Source organism: Somniosus microcephalus, chromosome 20 (assembly GCF_052327205.1).
Source record: "Somniosus microcephalus isolate GS21.2 chromosome 20, FLI_Smic_1.0, whole genome shotgun sequence".
NCBI lineage: Eukaryota > Metazoa > Chordata > Chondrichthyes > Squaliformes > Somniosidae > Somniosus > Somniosus microcephalus.
Genome location: NC_141006.1, coordinates 44,547,932 through 44,574,977, shown reverse-complemented (window position 1 = coordinate 44,574,977; position 27,046 = coordinate 44,547,932). Strand labels below are relative to the sequence as shown.

General features: G+C 42.9%; 1 protein-coding gene across 1 annotated transcript in view; it reads left to right on the top strand.

Moving 5' to 3' along the window:
* The window catches only part of LOC147103184 (protein argonaute-4), an 83,003-nt gene extending 65,560 nt beyond the window's left edge, over nucleotides 1-17,443 (top strand). The window contains exons 15-19 of the mRNA XM_085962570.1: nucleotides 596-820; nucleotides 1,726-1,860; nucleotides 7,820-7,921; nucleotides 8,219-8,418; nucleotides 10,195-17,443. Coding sequence (XP_085818696.1) covers nucleotides 596-820; nucleotides 1,726-1,860; nucleotides 7,820-7,921; nucleotides 8,219-8,418; nucleotides 10,195-10,303 — 771 coding nt within the window. The 3' untranslated portion in view covers nucleotides 10,304-17,443. The remainder of the gene's footprint in view (nucleotides 1-595; nucleotides 821-1,725; nucleotides 1,861-7,819; nucleotides 7,922-8,218; nucleotides 8,419-10,194) is intronic.
* Nucleotides 17,444-27,046: the final 9,603 nt, after the last annotated feature.

The following is a 27,046-nucleotide window of genomic DNA, read 5'->3' as shown; positions in this document are numbered from 1 at the left end:
GCTGAAAATAGTTGATTAACCTGAAAAATTTGTTTGGTGCTCCTCTGAATGCAAGTGTGCAGGCAGAATATTGAAGTTAACAACTGGGTAGTGGGAGAAGCACTGAATTTGAACTTAATGCCCCAGGGCAGAAGAGAAAAATCAGCCAGAGCGTTATCTGGTTGAAAAATGTGTTGCCAGAATAAAACTTGGTTGTGATGCTCCCTACAGTCAAATTGCCTGCTGGCAATAACTATCTGGGCTCCTGTGAAGAATGGCCACACAAGCAAGGTGCTGATGCCAGTGCCCATGGAATCAACATGACAGTGGACAAGGAGAGTTAACAGTAGAAAAAAAGGGGGGGTGGGAATTACATTTTGTGGCTCAAGTTCATGCTGAGTAAAAGAACATGCCATATTTTGGGCAAGTTTTCAAACTGGATAAATGGGTAGCAGTTGTTTGTTTCAAATGTTCAAGTTCATATCTTCTACCTAAACCTATTCAAGTCCCTCCCTCCACAGTTGCCTCTGAAACTGTGGTGTCTGTTCAACCCACTTGTACCCATAAAAAAACTGCAGTCAAAATATTTATATTAAGATTTTAGTTTGTTTTCTAGGTGGTTGGTAGTATGGACGGACATCCCAGCCGATACTGTGCAACAGTGCGTGTGCAGACGTCGAGACAAGAAACTTCTCAGGACCTGCTTTTCAGTCAAGAGGTGATCCAGGACCTGTCCAACATGGTGCGTGAGCTCCTAATTCAGTTTTACAAATCAACCCGCTTCAAGCCAACACGCATTATCTACTACAGGGGTGGAGTTTCCGAAGGACAAATGAAACAGGTTTGTGTGTGTGGTTGTTGAGGTGCTTTCTGTATCCCTTGTTGCAGTTTCCCGTCATTGCTGTAACTTGACATTGTACTTGATCTTTATGTTGAGCAAGTGGTCTGTTATGATCACAAGCTTTTCATGCTGTTGGTTACTATTGGGGATGAATCTGATCCTCTTATTTTCCATCCAACTAGTGGTCCAGCTGAAACGGACAGTTCCCTCATGGAATTACACATGTTCCTTTGTCCACTCCAGAGTTACTGACCTTAGCCGTACCTCTGTTGAGAGGCACTGTGTAAATGGCAGCCACCTCATAATAAATAGGAGTGGTCACATCTGTACTTAAGTATCTCCCTGTGGCTGGTCAAAAAATGATATTGAAGGCTTAGAAGCTGTCACTTAGCCTGGGAAAAAGAATGGCTAACTTAGAAGGGTGCCTACTCTCAGACAACTATTGAGGTCATTTTATGGGGTGGGGGTGGGAATAAATGATTTGCTTGAAAAATGAAATACAGGAAACTTTTTTTTATCCGGGACCGGGATAGTGCCGGTTGATTAAAAATTCCGGATGACAGAGAGGGTTATCTACCGAGGCTATTTTTAACAAACAAAGAGTCAGACTCCTGTTATTGAGGTGTTCGGACTTCCGACAGCGCCAAGAAGCAGAGTAGTGGCAGTTTGGAGAACTACCCCCACTGACTAACTCGGCCAGCGCGGGAGACTCGGACTCGGCAACATTTCCGGTTATTGAGGTGTTTTCGGAGTATGAATTTTGCCAGTTAATAGAGAATTCTGGATATTTAGGTGTCGTTTAAACGCGAGTTTCCTGTACAAGGAAATGATGTTTAAAAGAACTGAAAATGTTCCTGCAACTTCAGTCCTTGGGTAATTTTTTTTTTGTTCAAACCTGCATATAGGTTGCCTGGCCTGAGCTTATTGCCATTCGGAAAGCCTGCATTAGCCTGGAGGAGGACTACAGACCTGGCATAACATACCTCGTTGTTCAGAAACGACATCATACGCGACTCTTCTGTGCTGACAGAAGTGAAAGGGTAGGAGTCCTAGTATGCAGATATATGAAGCAATTATTCCTCTGTGGGTAAATGCACTGCAAGTTATGAAATTAAGCCATACAGCACAGGAATGTCCAACACGATCTCTTGTTCATGATCTCACAACCCGGGGTCCCTGTCCTGTAGCCCCTCCTGCAAATTCTGCTTGTGTGAAGCTAGGGTAGAGTGCAACAATGATGCTTCCAATGGCTTACCAATTTTCCTTACCCTAACTCATGTTCATGTGCGATGAACATATCAGTTGGGCAAGATGCTACTGGTCTTCCAGACATCCAAGTGTCCCAGATTGCCTTCAGGAGAGAAGGGAGAGAAAATTGATAAACCCAGTGCGGTTTGTTTCCGGCTTAAGTTTCCATAAGGATTCTCAGTACAGTTGCCATTGTTGGTTTGTTGTGGTTTTATGATGTTTGTTTATTGGCTGATCTCTTTATAGATTGCTTTTTTTAATGGGCCTTTTAAAAGATGGGACATTAAGTGTGTTTTACTAGCAGTCCAGTGCTATTAAGACATTGATTTGCCTGAGCACCATCGGGCTGAGAGAGCTGCTGATGTGTTTATTGAGCAGCAGCACTTTCTGTCTTGAATGTGTCTTTTCCATGGGGAATTAAAACATTCATGTATTGCTCATAACCTATGATGATTTTTTTTTAAATCTAAATTTATAAGTCATTGAGCTGGAGTGTGAGTTGGAGACACTCCGACACATAAGGGAGGGGAAGAGTATCTGGATAGTTTGCTCCAGACCTCTGTCGCACCTCGTAGCGAGGTTCAGGATCAGAACAGAGTTGGTGTGACCGATAGTGTGTGGTGTAAGGGGAACCCAGGTAAGAAAGAGAACGAGGATCCACAGAAACTGATCCTATCCAACAGGTACGATGTACTTGCTACCTGTGGGGATAAGGATAAAGACTGTCGGAAGGACAGCCAGAATGCGGACCATGGCACTTTAGAGCAGGAAGCTGTCCTGAGGGGGAGGAGGTAGCGTAGTGTGGTAGTTGTAGAGGATTCTATAATTAGGGGGACAGATCGCATCCTTTGCAAGCAGGATCGAGAGCCCCACATGGTATGTTTCCTACCTGGTGCCAGAGTAAGGGACATCTCGAACGGATGCTGGAGAGTGAGGGGGAGGATCCAGTCATTGTGGTCCATGTTGGGGCCAACAACATAGGGAAGAGTAGGCAAGAGGTCCTGTTTGGTGAGTACCAGGAACTAAGAGCTAAATTAAAGTACAGGACCTCCAGGGTTATAATCTCTGGATTATTACCTGAGCCACGTGCAAATTAGCGTAAGGATAAGCTGATTAGGGAAGGCAACACGTGGCTAAAGGAGTGGTGTGGGAAAGAGGTGTTCCATTTCATGGGGCACTGGCAGCAGTAATGGGACAGGAAGGAACTGTACCGTTGGGGCGGACTCCACCTGGGACCAGGGTCCTAGTGAAAAGGATAAATAGGGCGGTCACAAAGACTTTAAACTAGTAAATAGGGGTGGGGGGAGGGAGGGCTCGGGTGGAAATTGTAGTTCAAAAAAACCTAAAGGGCAGTGAGTAGAGTAACGGTCAGAAATTGTGCTTTAGGCACTACATGTAGAGGGAAAACTAAAAGATATAAAGTGATTAAACCAGGTGAGAAATAAGAAACAAGTGAGAAACATTAGAGCCGAAGGACTGGCTAGGGTGTGTGGCCCAAATAAGCGTTCTTTATACACTGAGTATAAGGAATAAATTGAATGAACTGCAGGTGCTAATTCAAATCGGAGGGTATGACACGGTAGCCATTAGAGAGACATGGCTGCAAGATGGTCAAGACAGGAAACTAAATATACCAGGTTATAAGGTCTACAGGAAAATGGCAGAGGGGGAGGAGTAGCCTTAGTGATTAAGGATGAAATCACTTCAATGATGAGAGGATATAACGAGAGGTAAGCAGGCAGTGGAGACTTTATGGGTAGAATTAAGAAATAGGATAGGATTTAAGACTGTAGTGGGAGTTGTGTATAGGCCCCCTGGTAGCAGATGTGAAATTCTAGATTGTATAAATGCAGAGATTAGACAAGCGTGTAGCAACGGCAGAGTGGTTTTAATGGGATTTTAACTTTCATATAGATTGGGATAAGCAGACTAGCACCTGTCAGAAAGGTAGTGAATTTCTTTGTGTCTGGAATAGTTTTCTACAACAATATGCCCTAGAGGCAACAAGGGGGCATGCCATACTAGATTTAGTAATGATCCAGATTTAGTCAAAAGAAAAAGCATGCAAAAAATAGTACAGATCCTGGCGGATGGGAAAAATACAAAGAACAGCAAAGGGTCATAAAATAGATGGAAAATGCTACAAAAAGGGAGTATGAAAGGAAACTACAAGGGATATCAAAATCAACACTTTTTTACAATTATGCAGGAAACTCTCGATTTACCGGCACCTAAATAACCGGAAATCTCTATTAACCGGCAAAATTCAGGAGTAGGTTCAGGTAAGTTTTACTTCATATTAGTGGCCGTTCCTGGATCTGTGGCCGTGTAACCAGGGTTCCTGCACCTGTTGCTATGCAACAGGGACGCCTGGATCTGTGGCTGGGGTTCCTGCACCTGTTGCTATGCAACGGACGCCTGGATCTGTGGCCGTGTACGGGGCTCTCGTACCTTTTACTATACCTCTCTGTAATCCAGACTTTTTGATAAATCAGCACCACGTTGGTGTCGGATAAAAAAGAGTTTCCTGTATTAGGTAAGAGGTTAGTCAGGAGCAATGTTTGTCCCTTAAAGTGGTGATATTATCAATGATAAGGAAATGCCGGAAATGTTGAATAATTACTTTGCATCAGTATTTACAGTAGAAGGAGGATAGCATGCCAGAAATGCTAAGGAAACGAAATCAGGGACAGGGACTCAATAAAATTAATGTAAAGAAAATAAGGGCACTAAAGAGTGACAAACCCCCAGGACCAGATGGTTTCCATACCAGGGTTTTAAAGGAAGTAGGTGAGTACATTGTAGATGCCCTAAGTATAATCTTCCAAAGTTCATCAATTCAGGAACCATTCCTTTTAGATTGGAAAATTGTGCTATTTAAAAGTGGTGAGGGAAACCAGGGAATTGTAGACCAGTTAGCCTAACATCTATTGTCAGGAAATTGCTAGAATCTATAATTAAGGAGAGGGTGACTGAAAGCACCAAATTTTCAGTTGATCAGAGCGAGCCAGCATGGATTTGTGAAAAGTAGGTCATGCCTGACAAACCTGATTGAATATTTTGAGGATGTGACTGAAGTCATAGACAGGGGAATGCCTATGGATCTTACTTATATGGACTTCCAGAAGGCATTTGATCAAATCCCACTGTTAACTAGGACTAGGGGGCATAGTCTAAAAATTAGAGCCAGACCTTTCAGGAGTGAAATTATGAAACACTTCTATACACACACAAGGTAGAAGAAGTTTGGAACGCTCTAGTTTTCTGTTAACCAGAGGTATTAAGGAATATGGGCCAACGATGGGTATATGGAGTTAGGTCGCAGATCAGCCATGATCTCATTGAATGGCGGAGCAGGCTCGAGGGGCTGACTGGCCTATTCTTGTTCCTATAAAGTTGGTAGCCATCAGTTACAACCTCCCAATCCCCTTTTAGGCATCACTAACCATGCCATGATGCTCAATTAAGTAGTAGTACTGTAATATATGCAAGTGAAAAGACTACTTATAAATAAAAGCCCCTGTAAATACTATGAAAGCAAAACTGTTCCAGCAATATGTAATTATGCTGAGGAGAAAAGAATGATTTTTAAAGGCTATAAGATAAGTGACTGACTGTAGGTGATTAAATGCAGAATATGATTGCAGTCGAATAGTAGGACTGGACTCTGCTGTGGATGCTTAAAATGAGTTCGCCCTGCTGGTTTTCACTTGCTTACTTGCCTGCTATAGAGAGAACCAAGCAAAGCTGCCACATGGGTGACTTAGACCAGCAGCTGAGGATTGGATTTAAAGGTGAATTGCAGTGTCTCATTGTGCTGAATTCCCCTTGAATAAGACCTCCACTACCCCCTCTTGGCATTCTGCCAAGCGTCCATCACTGCCTCCTTACAAACAGCAATCCCAACTGCCCTATCCTCCTCTCTCGCCAGCTTTCCCACCCAACACGCCCACTGAAGGATAACCTCTTCCAGGGTCAATCATTGTCCCACTGTGCTTTTCCCTCCCAAATGTTAATTCACAAGGCCCTTACCATCCATGATGTTATTGTGGATGATTGTATTGATATCCTGGCTTTGACTGACACAGGACATAGATGGCGAAACCTTGCCCTTACTGAAATTTCCCCATCAGGCTATGTTTTCCACCACCTGCCCCGTCCAAACTGCTGTGGTGGTGTCCCTTATCACCAAGTCACAGCTTGACCTCTTCTTCCAACATTCCATTAGCCTTTATCATTGTTTTTTGTACCTGTCCGTTAACTGTTGGTGATTTGTGTACTTGAACGCACAAATCTCTTCTCGTCCACTATTCCTAATTTCGTCATTTAGAAATTTCTGCAATGTCTTTTTTGGATCTGAAATGGGCGATTCTAGCCTCTTCATTCCTGCCATTTTCACCACCTTCTCGACTTTAAGACTTTCCTTAAAATTCACTTCTAACCAAGCTTTTGGTCACCCCTACTAATATATCCTTTCACTTGGCATTCACTTTCTCCTTGCACCTTTTCTGAAGTGCCTTCATTTTTTCTACATTTAAAAGTGCTATATAAATGCAAGTTGTTGTTGTCCTTTTGGGACGGTGGAAATTTCTTCTCTGAAATGCAACCAGTCATGGTTGCAATGAAGATTAACAATGCTTATCCTGCACTTCAGGTGAGGGAAGAAATTTTAGTGTACTTAGTAGCTGTAGTTGACTCTACTCATCTCCATCATGAGATTAGAGAATCATTCTGTTCTGATGGGCTAGCTTGCCCAGTTGTACTTGTGTACTTTGTAAATTCTTTTATGGTTGTTAACTGCTGGGTATTATCTTTGAATATTAAACAATATGAACTTCTTTGCAACGTGGGTTTTACTAGTAGATGTTAGCAAATTTTATGTAAATCTTTCATGTAAAAATTAATGCTGTTTTTTCTACTGACTACCGTAGAACACAGCAATCTATTGTAAAAGTGTCTGTGGTCTCTCGCTCAACTGAGTCAGAAGATTGTGGGTTCAAGTCCCACTCCAGAGACTTCAGCACGTAATCTAAGCTGACACTTCAGTGCCGTACTAAGGGAGTGCTGCACTCTGTCTGAGGTGGCGTCTTTGGGATGAGACATTAAACAGAGGCCCACCTGCCCTCTGAAATGGACATAAAAGATATCGTGGCACTTTTCGAAGAGGAGCAGGGGCGTTCTCCCTGGTATCCTAGCCAATATTTATCCCTCCACCAACATCACTAACAGATTATCTGGACCTTGCTGTGTGCAAATTGGCTGTCGTGTTTTCTTGCATTGCAACAGTGACTAAACTTCAAAAGTACTTAATTGGCTGTAAAGTGCTTTGGGATGTCCTACGGTTTCAATAATCCTGTTTGTCGTCATTTGTTTGTACAGGAAACTTTGTTATATCCGGCACCGATGGGACCAAGCTGTTGCCGATCTATCAAAACTGCCGGACATACAAAGTTAATGTTGAAGCATACGGATCTGACAGCAAACACTGTTTGCTTAGCAACAGCTTCAAACAGTCGGCCCATACCTTGGAAGCATCTCTGTAGCTTAGCAACAGCTTCAGAGACTTTCCAAAGCCTGACTGTTGGGGGAAAAAAAAACCACGAGAAGAAAACCAACCTAACAGAACGGCTCCTGATTTCTGCCAGTAGATCGAGGTTTCCGGACATACAACCTCCGGATAAACCAAAGTCTCCTGTAGCTTTTAGTTTTTTCATGACCTTTTTATAATTCAGATTATTATTCAATTGACAGGTGGGTAAAAGTGGCAATGTTCCTGCTGGCACGACTGTTGACAGCACCATCACCCATCCCTCTGAGTTTGATTTCTACCTTTGTAGTCATGCAGGCATTCAGGTACAGTAAATTCTGCCTCCTTTTGATTTTTAAATCTGCTTAAAATTTCCACAAGTTTTTACACTTTTTTCATGATTAAGTGGATACAGATGAGTACACGGGCTCATTCTTTTTTGCAAGCTTCCCACTTGTGGTTCAGCTGTCTGCTGTGTGACTTTCTCAAATAAAATGAGTGAATATTCATTGGCACAAATGTTTAAATCTTCAACTCTACTACTGAGTGAGAATGCCAGGCTGTTGTTCTTCTCTGTCCCGATAGCTGCAAACCTTTAATCTAATTTTGTTTGTTCTCCTCAGGGTACCAGCCGCCCTTCGCACTACCATGTCTTGTGGGACGACAACTGCTTCTCAGCCGATGAACTTCAGCTTTTGACCTACCAGCTGTGTCACACTTACGTGCGCTGCACGCGTTCTGTCTCAATCCCTGCACCAGCATATTACGCCAGGCTGGTTGCATTCAGAGCAAGATACCACCTCGTGGACAAAGATCATGACAGGTAAAATGCTTGGGCTATGTATAAATTGATATTTATTATAGTTGTATACTTGCTGAGAAAAATGGAATCCCTCCACTTTGGATGTAACTTCACTTTGTTGATTAGTCCTGTTCCTAAAAGCATACTGTTTTTGGCATCTACGTGTATAAAGTTAAGTTGGCAACTTGGGTAATAATGGTAGGAGTTCAATTCTTGTCTCCTATTTCCGCCCCCCCCCCCACCCCCCCCAGTCTGAGTTCACAATTTCAGTTACAGGGAGGTTTTGTACAGAGGACCAAGCCTGTGCCATAAAAGGATAATCAAATTTGACCTCTTCAGTGGGATGTAGTTGTGCGTCTCCTGTTAGCTTGCTGAGGGTGTCATTTATATATGTCCTACCTTCCTGTATGAAAGAGAAATACAGGCCAGGAGAATGAAAAGAATATCGTGCCCCTAAACAGTTGCCACCCAAGTAAATTACTGTGGTTCCTATTGAGGCAGCTGTTTTTTATTTTTATTTTGGGGCCAGTGGGGTGTTTGTGCCAGCAGTTCCTGAAGCACAGGTCTTCCTCGGCCACAGTAATCCCAAAGTTGAAAAATGGATTTTCCTGGTGGCCAGATCTAGCAATTTTCTTTAGGCGTTGCTGCCAGCTGAGTGAGACTTGTATTTTAGAGCCAATGATGCACCACTGACACCAATATAAAAGGGCTTTAAGAAATCATACACTCCATATGCTTTCAAATCATTGACTTCTTTACTTTTTTTTTTAAACTGAATTTTGCTGTGAAATGATGGGCATTTGCCATTTCCCCAAGATGTTATGAAAATGTAAGGTTGCTGAAAGGACTGCAAAAAATGTTACGGTTTTTATTCTTTGGCCTAAGTGAATTTCACCAGCAGACCTAAATAATAGTTCACCCAAGTGAAAGTGGAAAACAGTTCACATGTCTGAATGGCTTTTTTCCTCATACATATCTCACTGGCACTAAATAGAACAGGATTCACAGAACTCCCTTGTGAATGTCGGACATGCTGTGTTCTCAATTGTCGGAAAGAGAGGAACCACCTTACTTGGTTTCTGTGTTTGAGTTGAGGGCCATTTCAGTCAAACAAGCTCTAATTTTGGGTAAATCTTGAAGTATTGAAGCTGTCAGCTGTAACTGCAAGGAGTTAACTACCAGAGCCACGATTTAGCACAGCTTGTGTTCATTTTATGTTTTTAATGCTGCTTTTTGATCTGAAGTATTTGATGGAAAGGTAAGTATTTGGATGCTGAAATTAGGCATGTATTGACTGACTGCTCTATTGCCAATCCAAAAGTCTCAATGTTGTAGTTGTCCAGTAGAATGGAGAAGCACTTGTAGAGGAGGGAAGTGTTGGAAGTATTCTGGCATCTTGATGCATATAGCTATAAACTGACCAGCAGCTGTGTTTTAGTGAAGTTCACCCAAGTTTTGTGATGTTAAGCAAGAGAAATCAGTGGGTCAGTTTTTGGGGAAGAAAAAATAGACTCTTGCAGAACTGAAGCACTTCTGTTGGATGTACTGCACAAAGGAATCCCTACACCTAACCCTGTCGGAGCACGGTTATAAATCAGCAGTAAGCTAGGAGGAACCTTTTTAGAGGACTATACATTAAAAGTTAAATGTTACACAACTTGAAGTGCTTTATTTTAATGGGGAATTTTAATGCATTGCTCAAGCATGTACATGTTCTATATATATGCCAGATCCTACATTCTAAGACTGGTTTTTAATGCAGCATATATTTAAAGTGTTACTTTCTGATCTTTACAGTGCTGAAGGAAGCCACATCTCTGGACAGAGCAATGGACGGGACCCACTGGCACTTGCCAAGGCTGTACAGGTCCACCACGATACCCAGCATACAATGTATTTTGCATAAGACCTGCTGAAGTTTCCAGTGATTTCCAGCATACTGTGCCGTTCTGAAACGTCCTGACTTAGTGCTAAAAAAATTTTTTTACAAACTCGTGAGGGCCAAGCCGGTTTCAGACCGCAGTCTACCAGCGAATAGGATGCAACGCACTGAATGACTCATTAACTCATTAGGATTCAAATGCACAGAGAAATGAGCCATTGTTCTTCAAAGTCTATCAGAAGCACTATATAAGGACAAAAGTGGTGGGGTTTTTTCCACCTTACTGATTTTTATATTTTTTACCTCAAGGCACCAAGGCCGAACATCCTAGGGAAAAGTTGCATGAATGACTTTGATTGTTACTACATTCAGTAGCAAGTTTTGATATTGTGTGTTTTCTTTCTCTGTTTATACGAGGTAACACTGTTGTAAAACTCCCATCTATTTTTAATCTTTTACAAACAGACTGTGTGTGTGTGTGTGTGTGTGTGCGCGCGTGTGTGTGTGTGTGTGTGTGTGTGTGTGCGCGCGTGTGTGTGTGTGAGCGTGTGAGAAATGAGCATTAGGGATACTTTATAGCTAGTTTCCAGTGTGTTAATTGCAAAAGTTTCAAAGGGAACCCTTGAAATTATACAGCTATAAAGGGACAAGTGTTTCCAAACTATACAAGTACAGGCAAACCCCATTATTATGCACTCAGATAATTGCAAAGTAGTTCTTAATAATGGTTCATGTTTGAAAGGTTTGAGCTCCTCTCATGACTTTGCAGCTTCGGGGAGATTGAGGTTTCTTGAAAATGGTTGAGGTTTGTGGTAGAATTTAAAGGGAAGTTTGACTGTAAAGAAGTTCAACATTTAGCATAAAGTAAACTATTTTGGAGAACTTTGGTTCCAAAATGTTTTGCTATGAACATTTACAAATATCCTGTGATGTGTAAGCTGCCTAACTGCAGGTTTGTTCGCCCTGATAGTGGGTGCCCTACATCATATACTGTCTTAATCTGTTTGGTGATCTGACAGTTCTGTTCCATTTTTTTTTGAAGGCCAGCTGGACTGTCCGTCCCCAGTTAGTTCACCCATCTGTGCTACCCCAACCACGTGTATTTCCAACAATTGGCTATTTTGAGACATGAGCAGGTATATGGCAAGTCAAAGATTAGAGAGTTTATAAATTCTAGATTATCAATACAAGTCATCAGTTAACTTTGGTGACATGTTTTTGCCATGACAATCCTGATTGATGGTGTATGGCAAACTGCCCCAGCTGCCATTGATAAATTCCATTCCTCGAACTAGAGTGAATTTCATTTTTTTATATATATATATAAATAGGGATTTTGCACTAAGTTTTAATCTGTGATTTTTACCTTGAACCTTAATCATAGTTGAGTGTAGTAGAATTCTGTCATATGCAGTAGATGGATAAAATTCCTCATAAATTAGACTTGCATATAACAGGAGTAAAATGCTATTTAGCATAAGTTACTCGGAACTATATATGTGGAGTGCACTGTACTTGCATATTTTGAAAAAAAGCATTCCTGAACTTTTTATGCAGAATTTTAAATTTTAATTGTCAGGGCTTATTTTTTGTTCATCAATGTCAGAAGCTTCGAAGTACCTATATTTTGCTGCATTAAGTTTCTAGTACAGTAACCTTCAGGTGCCTGCTTGATGGGTTATGGAAACTGGTAAGTTGCAGAAACTGTTATGGTGCTTGAAAAAACTTGACTGTATTTACATTGGGGCTTTTGCCAGCTGGACTGTCCATGATCACTTTATAGTTTGGGCAAGAATGCAACAATTTGCTGTTCTGGGAAGGAGGCTGAAACTCTGGATATAATGCTACAGTACAAATTGGATCCTTGTATGAGAGACGTCTCAATTCATAATCGGGCCGTAATAGTTTGTTTTATTTAAAGTTATGCATACTTTTGTGTTCCTTTTTGTGTTTGAAGCTTTCTTGTGCAATATATGTTCAAAACCTTCAACTGTAAAGTAGGACAGGCAAACTGTATAGGAAGGAGTATCACTGGCCAGATTATGTGGGTGATGAAACACAGCCTTTCTTTTATATCCCCTAGTATAATTCTGAAGAAACTTGGCAAGGGTAAGTGATTTTCATAATGTGGTTCCACATCCTGGTTTTAGAATATAATTTTCCATGTGTAGTGACCTTTTTTAAAATGGGGGTAGCAGCATATCCACTTTGTGCAATCTTCAGCTGAGCAAGCAAACTTGGTATTTTCCTAAACTAGTCAGTAAGCAAATCAAAGAAACCCAAAGTAAAATGCTCTTTCAGGGTTTACTGAGAATATTGAACATTCAAGATTGTTTCAGGAGTCACAGCTTGTGATTGTTTTCATACTGCCAAGCTTTCCCCTCCCCTCAAAACAATTACTTTGTCCACTGGCACCCATACAAAATTTCTGTCCAGAAGTCAATTTTCCACTTAATGCATTTTGACATTCCATAGATGAAGCTACTGCTAAGGAAGTTATTTTTTAAATTTCCCATCAGACTACCTCTAATGTAACTATTGGCTAATTTCAAACAAATGGCCATGTATGCCTTTTTCAAGCTTTGGGCTGTTTTACCGATTTAATACTTTCAGGATAACGGCCCAGATTGTTCATCACATACGAAAATACCATTTCTCTTCAATTTTTGGTGGTGGGGAAAGAGTAAACAAATGATTCATTGCAACTGTTTAATTTGGTGACTGCCCTGTGTTTCATTACCATACATGCCTGGCATTGCTTTTAACCTTTTATCTTGGCATTTGCAAATTGGCATGTAGTTTTTTTTTTTTTTAAGCTAGGTCTTTGTGGTGGCAGTTAATCAAACTGCTATCATTGAAGGTTTTTTAAAAAAGCTACAAACCAGGTAGCTAATTTGTCTATGGTCAGTTTTACATTTATAATTCACACTTTCTGGTATGTGATGTTGCTACTGTATATTTTTTAAAAAACATGGGATTACTGGGGTTGTGACCATAGCAGTAAATGGATCGGCGAAGAGACCAAATGTTTTTGGGTTTTTGATCTATTTTTTAAGCGCCTTTTTATGAATTGCGATGTTTTTTTTTTACTTACCTGGGGCTTCAACAATGAGACCTGCAACAAGTAGTTTTCAGAACTCCAGCCTTTTTACAGGCAAATAACTATCAGTTGAAATAAAGACTTCAGTCCGCAAGCACCCTTTGCAATCTTAATGCAGCGAACTTTACCAGCAGAACTGATCAGTTGAAATAAGACTTGCAACCTAAATGCAGTGAACTTTACCAGCAGAACTGATAGCTTCATGCTATTCAGTCATCTGTATTTTGTAGCCAATTCACCTAACCAGCATAAATGGCTTTCTTACTGCGAGGCAGGACAGGATTACTGGTACCTGTACCTCCCAGAATAGACTGCTTCAACTTGATGCTGCCAAGGGTGCTTGAAGGAAGAAGTCGTTCAAAATAATATTTTTATGGACAATTTTTGAAGTTCTTGCTTAACAGATGGCTCTCCAGAATAATGCAGTTTTTTTAGTTTATCCCCAAATACAGTGGACAGTCTTTAGATCTTAGAGGTATACAAACCCTTCAATGAGAGGCATGTCTTATACAGGGTGTATTTATATTTTCTTTAATGAGTTAATATCGATTGTAACAGAAATATAAGTTTGTGAAATATTGAATTCATATTCTCAAGAGCACCAAAATGCTTTTGCAAATGTAAGATTATAATATGCAGACAGCTGGGACTTTGATGCATTACAATATTCTGGTTCTATTGGTTTACTCTTGGATAAGCTATATGACTATAAATTTTAATTGCAATTATTCTGAGACTTATCTAAAGAGTAGCTGGGTCAGTAGAGGCTATGTTATTAGAGTGTTAGGGAATAATTGCCATTTATTTTCACCTTTTTGATTTATATGGATACGGCAAATGCAGTTCGAGTTATGGGTGGGGTGTTTTCAGTGACAATTAGCTATTTTCAAAGTACAAGCAGCGGTTATGTGCAGAATTTAAATAGCCTGCTGCAGTAAAGTAATATTGTAAAGTTTGGAGCAAATTCCATGGATACAAAGTCAATTTCATATTCTGTGGGGGGAAATTGCAGTTGTTTGCTTATGACCAGCACCAATCGAAAATGTGTCCTCTGAGGTTGTAATTCATAATGTTATGGGTAAACTATCCATCCTTTTACTTATTATGACACTACCCACCAGCTAAATTTACTGCATCTGAAACAAACCGGCTGGATTTCCACCTCTCAATCAATGATTACCTCACTGAACATGGGAGTGAAAACATTGTATGCACCTGCTCTCAGCCAGGAAGCATAAGTGCCTGCATAAGAGTTGATGCTGAGAGTTTAGTATGCAATAGTGCAAAGAATAGGAGGACAGTTTCAAGTTCAAAGAAACCAAGTTGATTGCAACACAAGTTTTTAAATGCGTGCACCAGGGATTTCTGGGACAGTATGTCACTTTAGTGATCCATTATGTACTAAAACGCCAAACCTAATCATGAAACTTTAGAATGTTGTGAATAATTTTACTAAAGCTAACTGGAGAAGTGCATGTTGTGAGGGGTGGTATGCTCATTTGTAATAGTGCAGATGAACAACATTTCAACAGTTCTGGAAACAAATAGCTGACTAGAAGTGGATGTGACATTATTTGCAATGACCATATTTACAAAGGTTGTACCTGGTGGCTGTTGGATTATAGAATTTCACAGTGCAGGAAGGATGCAATTCAACCTATTATGCTTGCACCAGTTCTTAAAGAACTATCCATTTAGTCCCATTCTTCTGTACTTTCCCCATACCCTTTTTTTTTCTTTGTCTTCTGTTTATTCATTTTTCTTTAAAGCAATTGTGGATTCCCTGCTTCCACCACTTACTGGTAGGGCCTTTCATGTCTTTCTGCTCTTCTATAATTAAAAAATAAAATTATCCTAACCTCTCCATTTTGCAATAAATTTATGTCCTTACTGACTCACCAACTGTGGCGATTGGCCAGACTTTGTCAGTCATGTGCAACCATGGCAATAGTCGCATTTATTCCATTCCGATTAAAACCCATCGTGTGCACTCACCCAGTCACGATTATTGTTCAGGATTCTCCCCACCCCTAAAGTTTTTTTTGATTTATAACTGAGGAGGTGAGCAGGATGATCTGTGCAGTGGGTTTCATCACTGTAGCTCTGTGACCTATTGATAGCTTAGCTACTGTAAGTGTATTTTGTAACTTCCCTCTGCCTTGGCAATGGAGTGTTGCACCTGGCTTGCACAGGAACTATCAAAAAAATAGAAATACTACAGTTCAAATGCTGTTAAATACCGGATTCAAAATTGTGATTTGGATGAATGCTTGAAGTGCTCTATAACCAGAGCTGCTGCGCTGTCCAAAGATTTGAACAAATGAAAATTTTGCAATTTGTCGGGTATTTTTAGGCATATGTTTTCACCATGTAAAGACACATGATATCATTAGGAGTTGGTCAGAAATCCCATTTCTTTAAAATTGCAGGTCACGTGGCATGATTTTTTTTTTAAAGCTTTGGTTCTTCTACTTTCCCCCCCCTCCACCACAAACCACTACAAGACAGTAACTACTGATCTACATTTTGTGCATCACATTGAGTATTGATCTTTGCACCAGATTTGGCACAAGTATCTTACGAGCCCCAGGCCTTCATTCTGTGCAGAAACGTGCTAATTATATTTAATCTGTCCAAAAACACCTCCTTGCAAGATGTGCATTATGAAATACACTAAAGCCATCATTTAGTGTATATTTTTCCCTAATTTTCCCCCAGGAAAACATCAGTTCAGGCTAGAGTATGCTTCCACAACATCTCTCTCATACCTCACTTAAGTGGCTAATTTTAATTGGAAGCTGTGATGGTGTTGGCAGATTATTTGACCCATGTGGAGAGAAGAAAGCCAAGCCCACCCTGTCCACATGCACATCTTCCAGCAGGGATCACTGGACAGCAATCAGGACTGGTAATCTTGGCTAGTTTTTCTTTCGAACTGAGTATCACCTCTGCTAACTGGCATAGATGAGCTGATTCAGCACAGGCCTAATGACTCATCAAGGTACCTGTACCCCTTATGTTGACTAGTAAGGAATGTTCAGATATTCATTTTTCTATGAATTTAGTGAGATTGGTATGGAACTATTTTATATTTTGGTAAATTTGTCTATAGTTTTTAAATTTTCTTGTCATTTTTAAAGACTTACTGTTGTTGCATTGCCGTATACATAGTATAAATCTCCAGTTGCTAAAAGTGCCACCGAGCGCAGTTAACCTCTGGAAAGAAAGTCACGAGTGGAAGACCAATAATGGTATAATTGGTTGGAATCGTTTTTAATTAAATTGTCCAGAGAGAATGTCACTCGGGGTACTTGTAACTTGTGCAAGTTTTTTTCCCCTTTCTGAATCGGCTCTTGTCATCTAACAATACTGAGTATCTGATCTGATGTGCCACCATAACATTTATTGTAGATGCCCATATGCATTACCAGTTTAAGACTGATTAATGCATGTTTTGTGATGTACATTCATCCAAATCAGAATGCAGTTTGCTCATTCCTAATGCTAAATGCTGTCACTTTCTCGTTCATTAATGATTTCTAGGTAATAAGATTTATTTTTGTTTTGGGGGGGGGGGGGGTTGCAGGAAAGAGGAAGTGGAGACTGTGGCATTTGTAAGTAGCAGTACTGTAAATTAGCCTGGTAATCATGGGCTCAGGGCCCCAACCCTTGCTGTACAAAACTGCATTGAAAGCATTTTATGTTGCATAGTTCTGCTGTAAACATTTTTTTTTGTGTGTAGTTCATTGGAAAAGCTGTTGGTATGATGTATGCATTCTTCAGTGAAATTGGAAAAACTGTTTCTTGGTTCCCATACAGATGTTTAGATAAGTGCTGTTTTGATTATTTTATTGATTTTTGATTGTGGATGTGTCTACCAATACGAGGTACTCGCTCTTGAGCTGTAGGTATGGATAACGTGTGATAACCTTCCCTACATTGCTAAAAGATGTTGGCTGATTGAATTGCATAGCTGTATTGCAATATGATTTTTAGCCTGCAGGGACAATTTGTGTTCACGTGACAAAATAAAATGGTATTTTTATGCCAGAACTTCCAAAGTCTATCAACTATCTCTTTTTTGGCATTCTCCCCCCCCCCCCCCCCCCCCCCCCCCAATTGATATTTTTTATGGTTGCAACATATTGATGTAAGTTACATAATATAAAGTGTACACTGTGAATGGATTGGGCTCTGGACAATGCTGGAGACTGATTCCAGGGAGTGTCGAAAGTTTGCATTGCTGTACTTGCCTGCTGTGTTGGTCTCTATGTATTGTTGATCCCACCAGAAACTTGGCATTTACCCGGTTTGGTGGGGTGCAGTAAATGATCAATATGGCAATTGTTGATGTGCTGACCAGCTACTGGCTGAGGGCCAGGGACCAAGTTTCAAAGAAGGTCTCTTAGCTCAGCAGTAGGAATGTGTGACATTCTTGCACCAGGCTAATTTCCGTGGCTGCTGAATCCACATGGGCTGGGCGGGGTACAGTAGGTCACTACTTTGCTACAGGTGGGAGAGCTGAAGATCTTTCCCATATGGGCGCCCAAGGATCACCCTGTGGAGTCCCTGGATCGAATATGCCAAACCTGGTTCAAACGAGTGCTTGGTAACATTTTGGAAATGTCACGCTACCTTTTGCAAGTTGGGCTGAATCTTTTGGGCACAATGATGAAATGTGAAGGATTGTGTTCTCCTCCTCTCCTCAGCCGATCCAGCACTATGTGAATTGTGCCTATGCAGATGCAACAAGGTATGGTATGCCTCCAGGTTAATCTGGATCTTTGCCCTTTTATTTACAAGGTTTGGGCTTTCTACTTCGCACATGGAACTTCTTTCATCAGAAAGGATTTGCTCCAGATCTCTTCCAGGCTATTTTGGCATTTTCTGATCATTTGGCAGGAGATTCTATATCTTGTTGAAATGAATGAGAAGCATGTAGGACACTGGTCATGGGAAAATGGTCCAGTTGGTCTGGTTAGTTGCATAATGTTCCATTCAAGTACTGGAATGTGCTGCAGCTGGAATTTGGTTTGGGGTGCAAAATAAATAATACAGCTGTCATGCTAACGTATTTATTTTTACAACTTCAGTTTGGTTCAAGAACATGTTTGGTTTCAGGTAAGATGTAGATGGTATTTTCACTTCAAGGGGACTAGCTGTACTTCCTAAATGCAGAAATTGCTGAATTGCAGAAGGATTTCATTAATTTGTGGAGTAAGGGATTTAAGATAAATGACTAGAAAAGGATCTACATGAACATGGGGTAGATTTTTAACTCCAGGCATGGAACAACCAGACAATGGGCAGAACACCTGCCGGTGGGAGGCTCTGTCCATTTGGAAAGTCAGACCTCATTACTATGCCATTGGCAAGCTACACGCCTAAATGGGCATCCTGCTGTCGCTTGCTGATGCGATTTTTTTTTTTTTGTGTGTGTGACACCCAGAGGCCGACCCAGCCGACAGGAAGGTAGGTGGAGGGAGAAGAGGAAGAGAAGCCCAGGGCGATGGCTCTTCCTGGTCTTCCCTACTCTTCCTGGCCCCCCACAAATAAAAAATCTAAATGCATTTTTAAGGACACTTTCCTGTTCACCGTTTGGTTCGTTTAATTGTCCCTCAAAATTCCCTCACTTTTATCTGCATGGTCAGACCCTGATTTGCATACAGTAATAAGGCTCCCACCCGATTGAGGTGGGCACCTAGGCCACCCAGCGGGAGGTCCCAGTAAATATGGCGGCAGAACAGGAATGGGGCAGTTAGTGGTGCACAGCAACACTTAATTCCTCGGCTGGCCTGTTTCTTTGGGGCGGATGGTGTTAAAATAGACCCTGTGGCTCCCAATTTTTGTTTGGAAATTGATTGTCACTAATGATATTGTTCAACTACATGCTGAGTGCTTTTCAAACAAATTTCAATGCTATTTTCCTTTTCTTAATGAACTTTCTGCTATTGGAATTGATATCCACTGAACATTAATTACCCCACTTTGTAATCTAGCCAAGCTTTTTTTAATGTATCTCCTTTCCTTATTCCAATAAATTTAAGCCCATGACTTAAACATTTAAAGAAGTATTTCATAATTCTCAACGAATATACATTCCATTGAGAACTTAAAAACTCCACGGGAAAAGTGATACATGCATGGCTAACTACATAGGTTAAGGTTAGTATTAGATTAAAAGAAGAGGCTTATAATGTTGCCAAGAAGAGTAGTCAGCCTGAGGATGGGGAGAGTTAATGTTTCAGGTTGATGACCCTTCGTCAGAACTGGAAAAAATTGGAGATGTAACAGGTTTTTAAGCAAGTGTAAGGGCAGGGAAAGGGGGAGGGGAGGAAAGAACAAAAGGGAAGGTCTGTGATAGGATGGAAGGCAGGAGAGATTAAAAGACAAATGGGATGATGGTGCAAGGCAAAAGGAGATGGAAATGGGACAAGTTAAGAAACAAAAATGACTAGATGAAGTGTAAATGGGAATGGATGTGAGAGAAGCTGCCATGTGAGAAAAAAATAGCAGGGTAGATAAAGAGGAACCAGTGGATGTAGTATATTTGGATTTTTAAAAGGCATTCAGTAAGGTGCCACATAAAAGGTTGTTACACAGGGACCCATAGGGTTGGGGGTAATATATATTAGCATGGAGGAGAATTGGTTAAAGGACAGAAAACCAAGTAGGAATAAATGGGTCATTTTCAGGTTGACTGGCCGTTACTAGTGGGTTGCCGCAAGGATCAGTGCTGAGGCCTCAGCTATTTACAATCTATATTAATGACTTGGATGAAGGGACTAAGTACAATGTATCCAAGTTTGCTGACGATAGTAAGCTGTGAGGAGAACACGCAGGCTGGAATTTTCCAGGGTGGAGGCGGGTCGGGTGGGAAATTTGGGGGAAAATTGAGAGTGGGTCAGGAACCCGCCCCCCGTGCGGCTTTCCCACGGGTGCGCTTGTGGGTGTGGCAGTGACCTGACCAGCAGAGGCTGGTGGCCTAATTGAAATCATTATCGGGTAGTTCATGGGCACTTAAGAGCCTTTTTTCCCCCCCTACATTTTAAATTTCCCTGCAAGGCCACGGGATTCACGCAACTCGGGAAGCACGTCTGTCAACCTGAGGCGGGAGTTCTGGGCCATTGCTGCAGCTGATTACTTGATGGCATCAAATGTACAGTAAAAGCTTCCATCTGACATGATCACTTTCCTCAGGCAGTAGCTGTTGCTCAGTCCATTTCCAGCACAGATTCTGCAGGCTGCAAGTCTTTCCAGCAAAATCTTAATTAACATTAACAAACTTTACATAAACATTGGATAAAACACCCAAGTGACTACCCTTGTGTGTTAGTTGGTATGATTTGCACTAGGATGAGGGCGAGTATGAGGGGTGGCTAGTGAGATGGGGATGTGATAATGTAGATGGGGATGAGTGGAGGTGCAAGGTATGTTGGTGTGAGTAAGGATGTGCAGGAGTAGGGTCGGGAAGGCAGAGTGATGGGGATGTGATGAGAGGCACAGCAAGATGAAGTTGAGTGTGGCTTTGTACTAACGTTTCCTGATCTAATGAGATCATTAAAATGTTTGCAGCAGTACACCCAGGCCCTCTTGAACACATCCCTGCTTGTGACCTCCTCTGCAATCTGCAACCAGGCTGTTTTGATCTCCTGGGGAGATCTCTTCCACCCATCGGAAGGGAAGAGGACCTCCCTGCGTGCTCTGACTCCCTTCATAAGCATATAGCGGGAGTCATCGGAGAACCTGGGTGCAGCCCTCTGCCTCTGCAGTCATTGTCTGTATTTGCAGCACCGCAATACTGTAGTGCACTGACAGCACTACATTAGATCAAGCGTCAAATCTAATGTGGCCATGGCCCCTTTAAAGATCCCGGCTGAGAACGCGTCATGAATGATGTCACCAGACCAGCGCCATTTAATTGGGCCAGGTAACGCGCTGGCTGGGCTTAATAGGCCCTATTAACGTAAGTTCGTTTTCAGCAGTGGAATGGAGCCAGCAGCGGCTTCACGACCCACCATGGCCACCGCCTGCACCGGACCTGTCAGTAGGCAAAATGCTGGCCAAAGAGTCTGCAAAGGGATGTGGACAGGTTCAGTGAGGGGGCAAGAAGGTGGCAGATGGAGTATAATGTGGGGAAGAGTGAAATTATCCACTTTGGTAGGAAGAATAGAAAAACAAGTTAACCGCAGGTACAGCAAGCAATTTGGTATGTTGACCTTTATTGCAAGGGGGTTGGAGTATAAGAAAAGAAGTCTTGCTGCAATTATATAAGGCTTTGGAGAGCACCCCTGGAGTACTTTTTTTTCAAATTCATGCACATGATGTGGGCGCCGCTGGCAAAACCAGCATTTATTGCCCCTTGAGAAGGTGGTGGTGAGCCACCTTTTTGACAGCTGAGTGGCTTGCTAGGCCATTTCAGAGGGCTGTTAAGAGTCAACCATATTGCTGTCAGTTTGGAGTCCCATATAGGCCAGACCAGGTAAGGACGGCAGATTTCCTTCCCTAAAGGACATTAGTGAACCAGATGGGTTTTTACGACAATCCGGTAGTTTCATGGTCGCCATTACTGATGCTAGTTTTTTTAATTCCAGATTTATTTAATTAACTGAATTTAAATTCCCCAGCTACCGTGGTGGGACTTGAAGTCACGTCTCTTGATCATTAGTCCAGGTCTCTGGATTACAAGTCCAGTAAAATAACCACTGTGCCACTGTTCCCATGTACAATTTTGATCATCTAACCCAAGGAAGGATATACTTGCAATGACGGTTCACTAGATGGATTCCTGGGATGAGAGGCTTGTCCTATGAGGAGAGATTGAGTAGAATGGGCCTATATTATTAGAAGGCTTGACTGGGTAGATGCTGAGACTAGAATTAGGGGTCATAGTCTTCGGATAAGGGGTTGGCCATTTAGGACTGGATGAGAAATTTCTGCACTCGAGTAATGAATCTTTGGAATTCTCTACTCCAGAAGGCTGTGCACGCTGAGTTGTTGAGTACATTCACTCTCTCTCCCTTCAATCTCACTCACTTCAATCTAGTGAACCTTCGTTGCACCCCCTCTAAGGCAAGTATATCCTTCCTTAGGTATGAAGACCAAAACTGTACACAGTACTCCAGGTGTGGTCTCAGCAAATCCCTGTATAATTGCAGCAAGATTTCCTTAGTCTTGTACTCCAACCCCCTTACAATAAAGGCCAACATACCATTTGCCATCCTAATTGCTTGCTGTACCTGCATGTTAACTTTGTGTTTCGTGTACAAGGACACCCAAATCAGAGCGAGAGCATGATGAGTTGAGATGGAGGTTGAAATCACTGAGGATGAGAAGTCGTTTGGTGCAGAGGCTGAGGGAGGAAAGCAGTGAAGATAGCTCAGTGAGAAAATTGTCATGGTACTTGGGTGGGCTGTAGAGAACGGGGATTTTAAATGAGAGACGAGAGATGTGGAACAAGGTGAGATCTTTAAAGGAGGAGAAAGTGTCAGAGGAGTAGGGGGACACTAAGGTGTGATTTAGTGATAAGAGCCACATCGGCACTGTGGTGGTCTGAACAGGGCAAGTGGTGGATGGCATAACCAGGTGGGGAGGCTTCATTTAGGGGGAAGGTGTCATCACCCCTCAGCCAAGTTTCCATCAAAGCCATGATGTTGATGTAATCATCCACAACAAACTCATGGATGGCAAGGGCCTTGTTCAGAACCCCCGACAAACCCCCCCCCCCCCCCCCCCCCCCCAAAAGATATCTGCGCTCCTCAAATTCTGCCCTCTTGAACATCCCTGATTTATAATCGCTCAACCATCGGCCGTGCCTTCAGCTGTCTAGACCCCAAGCTCTGTGGAATGTGGAGTAATCGGATCAGCCATGATCTTATTGAATGGCGGAGCAGGCTCGAAGGGCCGAGTGGACTACTCCTGCTCCTAATTTGTATGTTGGTATGAAGCACTCTGCTTGATTTTACCCAAATTGCTGCTCTGCTCTACAGTCTTGACTTTTCTCTTTAGACTTGTAAATTTACCCTTCCGCTACCCGTGCCTCTCATTAGTTTAAAGCCCTATCTGCTACCCTAGTTATTTGATTCGCCAGGACATTGGTCCCAACCTGCTTTAAGTGGAGTCCGTCCCAATGGAACAGTTCCCTCTTTCACTTGACCTGGTGCCAGTGCCCCATGAATTGAAACTCCTGCTTCCCACACCACTCTTTCAGCCACACATTTAACCCTCTGATCTGTTTGTCCCTATGCCAATTTGCGCATAGCTCAGGTAGTAATCCAGAGATTATTACCTTTTTGAGGTTCTGCTTTTTAATTTGGACCCTAGCTCCTCAAACTCCCTCAGCAGAACCTCATACCTATGTTGTTGGTTCCTACGTGAACCACAACAACTGGACCCTCCCCCTCCTGCTTCAAGTTCTTCTCCAGCCACGAGGAGGTGTCCTTAACCCTGGCAGGCAACAGCCTTCGAGACTCCTGGTCGTGGCTGCAGAGAACAGGATCTATCCCCCTGACTATACTACCCCCACCACTCCCACATTCCTTTTTGCTCCCCCACTTGAATGGCTGTCTGTACCACTATGCCATAGTCAATTTGCCCATCCTCCTGCAGTCTTTGTTCTCATCCTACCTCATACGTCTTGGACAAGAGCAAAGGCTGAGGCTCCTCCACCACTGCATTTGAGGTCCCCTTACCTGTCTGACTTTCAGTCATATCCTCCTGTCCCTGGCCACTAACCAAATATAAACCACTACCTAACAAGGGATATGACTGCCTCTTGGGCCAAAATGTCCAGGTAACTCTCCCCCTCCCTGGTGCATTGCAATGTCTGCACCTCGGACTCCAGTTCAACAACTCTGAGCTGAATACGATAGCAAAATACTGCAGATGCTGGAAATCCAAAACGTCGACTGTAATTTCTCTCCACGGATGTTGCCTGGCCTGCTGAGTTTTTCCAGCATTTTCTGTTCACCTACCTCCCTCTGAACATGCAGCACTCCATTCTCTTAGATCCAACCCTGACATTGTCATTAAACCCGCCGACAAGGGTGGTGCTGTTGTTGTTTGGCGCACTGACCTCTACCTAGCGGAAGCTGAACGCCAACTCTCCGACACCTCCTCCTAACTCCACCTGGACCATGACCCCACTACCGAACATCAAACCACTGTTTCCAAGACTGTCACTGACCTCATCTCCTCTGGAGATCTTCCCCCCGCGGCCACCAACCTCATAGTTCCCCAACCCCGCACAGCCCGCTTCTACCTCCTTCCCAAGATCCACAAACAGGACTGCCCTGGTAGACCCATCATTTCAGTCTGTTCTTGCCCCACGGAACTTCTCTTCCTATCTCGACTCTCTTTTCTCCCCTTGTCCAGTCTCTTCCCACCTACATCCGCGACTCTTCGGACGCCCTCCGCCACTTTTCCAGTTTCCTGGCCCCAACCGCTTCCTTTTCACCATGGACGTACAACCCCTCAACCCCTCTACACCTCCATCCCCCACCAGGATGGCCTGAGGGCGCTCCGCTTCTTCCTTGAACAGGGGCCCGACCAGTCCCCATCCACCACCACCCTCCTCCGCCTGGCTGAACTTGTTCTCGCATTGAACAACTTCTCCTTTTAACTCCACTCATTTCCTCCAAATCAAAGGTGTTGCTATGGGTACCCACATGGGTCCTAGCTATGCCTGCCTTTTCGTGGGATATGTGGAACACTCTTTGTTCCAGTCCTACTCCGGTCCCCTCCCTCACCTCTTTTTCCGATACATTGATGACTGTATCGGTGCCGTTTCCTGCTCTCGCCCCGAACTAGACAATTTCATTCACTTTGCCTCCAATTTCCACCCTTCCCTCACCTTCACATGGTCCATCTCTGACTCTTCCCTTCCCTTCCTCGACTTCTGCGTCTCCATCTCTGGGGATAGGTTATCGACCAGTATTCACTACAAGCCCACTGACTCCCACCCCGCCTCCTGTAAGGACTCTATTCCATTCTCCCAGTTTCTCCGTCTCCACCATATCTGCTCCGACGATGCCACCTTCCGCACCAGTGCTTCCGACATGTCTTCCTTTTTCCTCAACCGAGGATTCCCCTCTACCGTGGTTGACACGGCCCTCGACCATGTCCGTTCTAGCTCCCGCACTTCTGCCCCCACCCCTGCCCCTCCCTCCCGGAACCACGTTAGGGTTCCCCTTGTCCTCACCTTTCACCCCACCAGCCTCCACGTTCAACGGATCATCCTCCGCCATTTCTGCTACCTCCAAAGTGATCCCACCACCAAACGCATCTTCCCTTCCCCATCACTTTCAGCATTCCGTAGGGACCGCTCCCTCCGACACACCCTAGTCCACTCCTCTATCACCCCCAACAGCCCTTCCCCCTTCGCCCGGCACCTTCCCGTGCAAGTGCAGGAGATGTAACACCTGCCCCTATACCTCCCCCCTTCCCACTGTCCAGGGCCCCAAACACCCCTTCCAGGTGAAACAGCGATTTACTTCTTGCAATCTAGTATACTGTATTCACTGCTCATGATGCGGTCTCCTCTACATTGGGGAGACCAAACGCAGATTGGGTGACTGCTTTGCGGAACACCTCCGTTCTGTCCGTAAGGGGGACCCCGAGCTTCCGGTCGCCTGTCATTTTAATTCACCGCTCCATTCCCACTTGCATTGTTCCACAGAAGCTCAACGTAAACTCGAGGAACAGCACCTCATCTTCCGATTAGGCACTTTGTAGCCTTCCGGACTCAATATCGAGTTCAACAATTTCAGCTCATAACCTTGGCCCCTATTACATTTTTACTTTTTTCCACCCCTCTGTTTTGGGTTTTCCCTTTCCCCCCCGACTTTTTTTTCTCTCTCTCCCACATGGCAGCTGTCTCATCCTGCCAGTACACTTCACACCTAATCTGAGCCGTCTTTTGTCTCCACTGTCCTATTACCATCTCGTCTGGTTTTGAATACCTCTTAATGTCTCTTTACTTCTTTTGTTCTATCGCAGCCCTGCCTTTGATCTATTTCATTTCCTTTCCAGTTTTGAAAAAGGGTTCACCCGAAACGTCGACTGTAATTTCTCTCCACGGATGTTGCCTGGCCTGCTGAGTTTTTCCAGCATTTTCTGTTAACTCTGAGCTGAAGTTCCTTGAGTTGCAGACACTTGCTGCAGATGTGGTTGCCTGGGATTATGCTGCTCTCCACAAACTCCTACATGCTGCACTTTGTAATCTTGTGAAAGAAACTGATTGAGAATTTATAAGACTTGCACTTATTGGAAAATAACATTTTTTAATGATATTTACAAACATGGAACTTTTATTTTTGAGTGACATTTTCAATGTAATTAGTGCTACTTGGTCAATCGGGAAACATTTTGTAGGACGTTTTATTTGTTGCAAGAAATTAGGAGTGAGCCAGCCCACTTACACTGATGTAACTGCCTTTATTTCAAAATGTGACCTGTGATCTGACACACAACCTTTTTACAGCTGCATCTAGTGACACAAGTCCTAGCCAGAATGGAGATGATTGGTGTAGTGTATGTGCCTTTAAGTCAGAACTACTTTTACAGCTCCTGTATACTGTAGTACTGGCAGTGACCACACTGGTATATAAGCTTTGCGCATGCCGCTGTACCCCCAGTTTTGAGACTACCCTCCTCCAGTAAAGACCTGT